Below are 7,037 nucleotides of genomic sequence, written 5' to 3' on the forward strand. Positions count from 1 at the left end.
GATCTTGGGTTCATGTCGCACCACACAGTACACTGACACACATGCATGCATACGCGCGAGAGAAAGTGTGCACGCGTGTGTGAGCGTGTTTATGTGACAGTGTGTGTATGTATGCATGTGTGTCAGTGTACTGTGTGGTGCGACATGAACCCAAGATCCCTGTTGAGGCCATCCTCATGGGCACTGAACTCGGCTATCGGCCTCTCCTTGGTGACTGTGCATTGATGTGTATCCCAAAGTCCACCTTGGAGAACGTTTACCCAAAGATCCGAGCCCAAATGCCCTTGACCGTTGAAGTGGTCCCCCACTGGGAGAGAACATCCCCATTTGCCAATTGATACGCAGTGTCTATTCTTCTGTTGTTGTAGTGTCTACATGGTTTCGCCAACGTATCATGCCTCGGGGCATCCTTGCCAGCAGCTTATGTGATAGACAACGTTGGTCAAGTCACATGAGTATTTGCCATGCACGTGGTGGGTTGTGTTCCCACGTGTGATGGTAGCATCCATGTCGAAGATCTGACATGTCTTGCAGAGGTTGCCATGACACACTCCCCCACACATCGCGCGCACACACCGCACTCACGCTCTCCCACATGCACTCACTCACACACACACACGTGAATCTATGGGGTGAATGTCTATTTGCATATACATTCTATTTTGTTCAAAAAGCACACAATTTATTGACAATCAGTCAATTTGGCATTTTATAAATTTCTACTTTAGGAATGAAACCAGTCTGACTCGAAACCAAAACACAAACAGATTCTAAACAAGGCCTCACACCTAACATGCATTGTCTGATGTAAAATGTCACCTCTTCTTTACACTGATAAAACCTTTAGTTCTCTCAGGGCAGTGACCTGAAAGAAATTCAGGGATTTACATATACATATTAAACAATTAAAGCCTTCTAACTGATTAAAGATTTAATAGTATCTTAGGTTTGTTTAATATATCCTCATCAGTTGTGTGACCCTTTGGTCTTAACAGTTCTGTGTTCTGTGCGCTTCTTTCTCATTTCTGAAAGCTTGTAGTTTCAAATAAACCTGTCGGACTATAACCTAGTGTCGCATGATTTCTGACCTTGGATAGTGAGGAGGGAGGAGGTAAATGGGCAAGCATTTCACCTTCTGCGATTCCATGCTCAGGCGTTGTGGGGTGTAACGACTCCCTGTCTACTCTATCCAGCCTTCTTCTGATTTTGACAAGTTCTATCAGATCTCTTCTTAGCCTTCCCTTCTCCAAGGAGAACAGTCCTAACCTCCAGTCTACCCACATAACAGAACTTCCTCATCCTTGGATTCATTCTTGTAAATTTGTTTTGCATTTTCTTCAATGCATTCATGACCTGCCTATAGTGTGGCTGACAGACTGTATGCAACATGCCAGCTGAAGTCTAATTAGTGTCTTGTACAAGTTCAATGTAACTTCCTGTTCTTGTACTCTATGCCCCTACTAATAAAGCAGAAGTCACAGGACAGGTGGAAAAAACAGTAGAAGTTTTTTAAAACTTTATTACTGTTTTCTGTCACTTGGCCAATTCTGTATCCATGTTACTACTATCCTTTTTATTCCATGACCTATAACTTTAATCAAACATCATTTGTGTGACACTGTATCAAATGCCTTTTGAAATCCACATATATCATACCAACAACATGACTGTCACTGACTCTTTCTGTTACCTCTTTAAAATTCTCTACTAAGTTAGTTAAACATGATTACCCCTTTAGAAATTATGTTGACTCTTGTGAATAACCCATCTTATTTCATGTGACAACAAATTTTATTCTAAATAATCGTTTCTAGAAGTCTCCTCACCACGAAAACTAAACCAATTGCTGGGCTTATCCTTGCGACATTTTTTCGAATGAGAGTCTGATGTTTGCAATTCTCCAGTCTTCTGGCACCTTCCCTGAATCTAGGGAACACTGAAAGGTTGTGGCCAGTGCTCCTTCATTTCTAATCTCACTTCCCTTAATATCCTCAGGTGCATCCCATCTAGTCCCAGTGCCTTGTCAACTGTAATTGTTCCTACTTCAACTCCATGCCAACAATAACCGAATAAATCAGCATCCTCTTCTCATGCTGTATAAATTTATGTCCCCTTCTTCCCTCCAAGTGTATTTCTTGTGTTCTAGCCCCGATAAGTGCAAGATGTAAAGTTTTGACTTTGTGTCGTTTTTATCGCAATTCTTAAGAACATGCTTACAGCTGAATGGCTTTGCACTTTAATGTAAACCTAGGGGTCTTCCTGGCAATAAAATAAAACATCAGTTTGAAATTCTGAACATTTATTGAGAGATTCAGCCAGGAGATTCAGACAAGGTACAAACCTATCAAATGGCCAGATCTGTAACTATAACATGACAATTTCATGTGGGCAATGCAGATTACAAATGTGAACATGAGAATCTGCAATGTGAGAAACAGTGATGCAAACAGTAAAATATGAAATCAAGGAAATGGGCACAGATGTAAGCTTTTTAATCAGATACAGATGAATTTGGACCCAATAATACTTTTGAGTGGAAGGTTAGGGATTGTGGGTCTTTTGTGGGACAAAACAGGAAAAATAGAGTATAGCAAGAAGATGTGAAAAGACATGTAAAGATCTAAGTGGACAGAGATTCATACATGGTTACAGCACAGAAAGAGGCCATTCACTCTGACAAATCTGCATCAGATCTTTGTAAGAATAATTCAGCTAATTCTAGTCCCTTAACCTTTCCCATAACACTGAAATTTTTAAAAAACCTTTGGCACTTACTCAATTCTTCTGAAAACTACAACTGAATCTGTGACCTTCACTTGGTGAACTACTTGATGCATTTTTTTTCTTATGTTGTCTTTGAAGCTTTTGCTAATCAGCTAAAATCTATGTCCTCTGTTTCTTGGTTCCACCAAATGGAACCATCTCAATTTATCTATTCAATTTACTCTTATTTAAATACGACTCTCAAATCTCCCTTATATAACAACCTCAGCTTCTCTAATCTTGCCTTGTAACTAAGTCCTCCATTCCTGAAATAATTCTTGTAAAACATTTTTTGCATCTTTTCTAAAGCCTACACATTGTTCCTCAGTTTGGTGCCAGAATTCAATTCAGTTAAGGCTGAGCCAGTGTGTTATAAAGGATCATCACAACTTCCTTGCTTTTGCTTTCAGCCCCTATTTACAAGGCCCAGACTGTGTTTTCCAAATTAACAAGTATTTTTTGACAGTGGATTTTTTTTCCCTTGTGGAGGTGCTAGTCTCATGTCTAGTCATTTAGGTTAAGAAAAAATACCTAAAATGTTCCAACTCGGTTAATGTCAACACAATCTTTGTTGACATTGTCAAACAGCCTTTGGCAGATTGAACTAATTATGTATTGACAACAATAATATGGAAAGTAACTCCAGTGAGTACATATCATTTGAACCTGCTTGACTGCATCAATATCAATATTAAATAAATGGATTACCCGTCCTGCCAGGAGCCATTCCAACATCGTCTATCCCACATGTTTCTTATCTTCAGCAAATTGACATAGTTGCCATTGAGTCCATTAACTTGCTTCACATCAGTAACACTGAAGGCATGAAATTCTGCACGTTCACTGGATCCTGAATGACAAATTGTATAAAACATAAGAACACACTTAGTTTGAATATATTTAATCAAATATATTACTGATTGATCATAATCCATTTGCTGTTATGTTTCACATTTTGGGATTATTAACTTTACCTTTGGCTGATCCATGTACAGAGCAACTAATGAAACTTTTATCATTTAAGTCCTTCATCAACTCAAATTTTGATTTTTCAGAAAGACAGAAATGAGAATTCTTTTCATTGTTTTCTCTACAAGACCTCAGAGTCCATCTGTCAGCCAGGCCTCCTGTGATGTCCACTAGAGCTTCGCATACTTGTCCAGCCCATAACTTTTCATAGCAACCATGGAGCCTTTGAAAAATATATAATTATCTTTAATAATAGTCATAATGCTACACAATTCAAAATCATCTTACAGCTTAGTTGCTTTACATCTAAACACTAGTAAAAGTATTAAGTTACTTTCATATTATAGAGTCACAGAGTGATACAGCACAGAAATAGACCCCTCACTTCAACTCGTCAGTGCTGACCAGACATCCCAATCTGACCTAGTTCCATTTGCCAACTTTTGGCCCACAAGCCTCTAAACCATTCCTATTCATATACCCATCCGAATGCCTTTTAAATGTTGTAAATGTACCAGCCTCCACCATTTCCCCTGGCATCTAGTTTCATATACACACCACCCTCTGCATGAAAGAGTTACCCCTCAGGTCCTTTTTAAATCTTTCCCCTCTCACCTTAAACCTATGTCTCTAATTTTGGACTCCTCCACCCTAGAAATAAGACCTTCGGTATTCACTCTATCCATGCCCCTCATGATTTTACAGACCTCTATAAGGTCACCCCTAAGCTTCCGATGCTCCAGGGAAGCTCCAGTCTATTCAGCCTCTCCCTATAACTCAATCCTCCAGTTCCTGCAACATCCAAGGGCAAAGTTGGCAAATCTTTCAATTTAATGAAGTTCCTTCAATCAAAATACATATTTCTGAGACTATACCAACATAACAATGTGACAGCATTTATCTAAAATGCTTTGGTCCTGGACAATTGTGATCACAAAGCTTAATAAAACGTTTGAATTACTTTCTCCAACACTGACATATTTACATTTTAAAAAGGCAAATAAGAGTGAAACGATACAGTGATTCTTGTCATCTAGCTGATCATATGCAAAATTACAAAGTCACTAATAATCATCTGTATAAAACCATTGACGCCCTGACCAAATGGCAATTGGCAAGATCAACAGAAATTCAGCTGGCAGGCATAAACACCACTATTAGCGCATCCTCGCACTTGAATACCTTGGGCAGCCAGAATCTGACGTTTGCCCACTGTTGGACAGAGAAACTGACATCCCATCCCATTCATGACAATGAAGGAAAGCGTGCCAAATGCCTTTTTAACCATCCAGTCTGTACGTGATGCAAACTTTAAAGAATTATGTACCTACACCCCTGGGTCCCTCTGTTCTACAACACTATCCAAGGCCCTACCATTAATTGTATAAGCCCTACCCTTGTTTGTTGTACCAAAATGCAATACCTCACATTTATCCAGATTAAATTCCATCTGTCATTTTTCAGCCCATTGACCCATTTCATCAAGATCCCTTTGTAATCTTGGAAAACCTTCTTCACTGTCTACAATGCCACCAATTTTGGTGTCATCTGCAAACTTACTAACCATGCCTTCTATATTTTCATTCAAATCACTTATATAAATGACAAACAAAAGAGGACCCAGAACCAATCCCTGTGGAACAGTGCTGGTCACGGGCCTCCAGTCCGAAAGGCAACCCTCCACCATCACTGTCTGTCTCCTGCTGTTAAGCCAATTATGTATCCAATTGGTAAGCTCACCCTGAATCCCATGGTGACTTTCCACAAATTTGGACTCAGATTTCCATAGTGAGGATTAAATCAGCAAACTGAAACAACCATGAACAATGTGCTTTAAAAGGCACATCCAAAGACTAATTGAGGAACGGATGTTTTTTATCTTGCACTGACATAAACATAATGAAGGAGGTCAGCATTTTATAACTTGTATGCTTAGAAAAAAAATCTATACAGAATAGTAAATTGTTATGCAACTTTGAAAGCCTTTAATGCAACATAACAATGAGAGTTAAAATATCACATTGGAACTTTGCTGTTTGATCACTAAAATTTCCTTACTTGGCATACGCCTTTTCCAATAATGGTAACCAAAACACTTCTTCAGAGCGACAACGAGAAAAACAAAGCCTGCGACCAATACATGGTAATCGATCATCTATTATGACTTCAACCCACTGTCCAAACTTCCAAAATCTGCACTTTAAACATCCAGATTGTCTCCACAAGTCCTGGTCTGGAGGTATTACCTGGATTAAATGGCAAACAAGTTAAGGTGTAGATTGATTAACAGGATTTTGATTTGAACTATAACAATATTGACTACATTATACAGGCAGTCCCTGGAGTCCGCTCATAAGTAATTTTTAAGTCAGACACAATGTAGGACAATATAAAAGAGCCTTTTACAAGTACAGAAAATGTTTGTATGTTGGATCTTTAAAATTATACCCACTGTTTGAGATTGCGGTTGTAAGTTGGCTGTCTGTAAATTGGGATCCCCCATACTAATAAAGGATTTGGGTAGTCTTTTAATGGTTAGGTAAATCCAATTGTACATTTGTTGATGCTGTCAGTCTTTCCTTATCCACCAGATTTCTCACTTTGTTACTAAATTTTACTTCTCCACTGAAAGAATTTAACAGTTCTCGATAGTAGAATTTTTTGCCATTAAACTACTTATTAGAGGCAGCCTGTCAGCAAAAATATTGCATAGAATGACCCTATTATACGACGTTATAAAGTTTTTCTTCAGTGGTTTACAGGTAAAGAATGTTTCCTGCATTCCATTCGTCTTATTAGTATCACTAAAACCAAACTCCACGTCATATGAAATCTCAAAATGTCTGCTTCCTAACTGCAGCTAGCCAGGTCCCAGGCCATACATCAGGCTTACAGACAACAACCAGGACATTGCACTATTTCATCACATCCTGATACCACGTCATGCCAACCAAAATTAAAAAGATGCCAGCAATGTATGTTACATATGCTATTTTCATAAGCAGCAATTATTTTCTCTAACTACAGTAAAACTTGGGCTGACTGATGACACTCCAGGATTATTTTTCAGCATTAAACATTCAGAAAATGTCAGCCCCTATGCAAACTAGGGCCTGATGAAAAAATGCAGCAGCTTCCAAAACTGCAAGGGAGGAACTGCAAATTCTCATTGTACAGCTGATTTGGCTGGCCACCCAAATGAGGTCAGAGATAACAAGGTGTAGAGCTGGATGAACACAGCAGGCCAAGCAGCATCAGAGGAGCAGGAAGGCTGATGTTTCGGGCCTAGACCCTTCTTCAGAGAA

At 39.0% G+C, this 7,037-nt stretch overlaps 1 protein-coding gene across 1 annotated transcript; it reads right to left on the minus strand.

Annotated features, from left to right (window-relative positions):
• Positions 1-3,471: 3,471 nt before the first annotated feature.
• Positions 3,472-5,978, minus strand: LOC125482518 (calpain-10-like; the record flags this gene model as incomplete). Its single annotated transcript, XM_048594603.1, has 3 exons — positions 3,472-3,613; positions 3,738-3,955; positions 5,791-5,978. Coding segments are annotated over 3 exons (548 nt in total), but the record flags the coding sequence as incomplete, so codon positions are not given.
• Positions 5,979-7,037: the final 1,059 nt, after the last annotated feature.

This window comes from Rhincodon typus, unplaced genomic scaffold (assembly GCF_021869965.1).
Source record: "Rhincodon typus isolate 14 unplaced genomic scaffold, sRhiTyp1.1 hic_rhity00011646, whole genome shotgun sequence".
Classification (NCBI taxonomy): Eukaryota; Metazoa; Chordata; class Chondrichthyes; order Orectolobiformes; family Rhincodontidae; genus Rhincodon; species Rhincodon typus.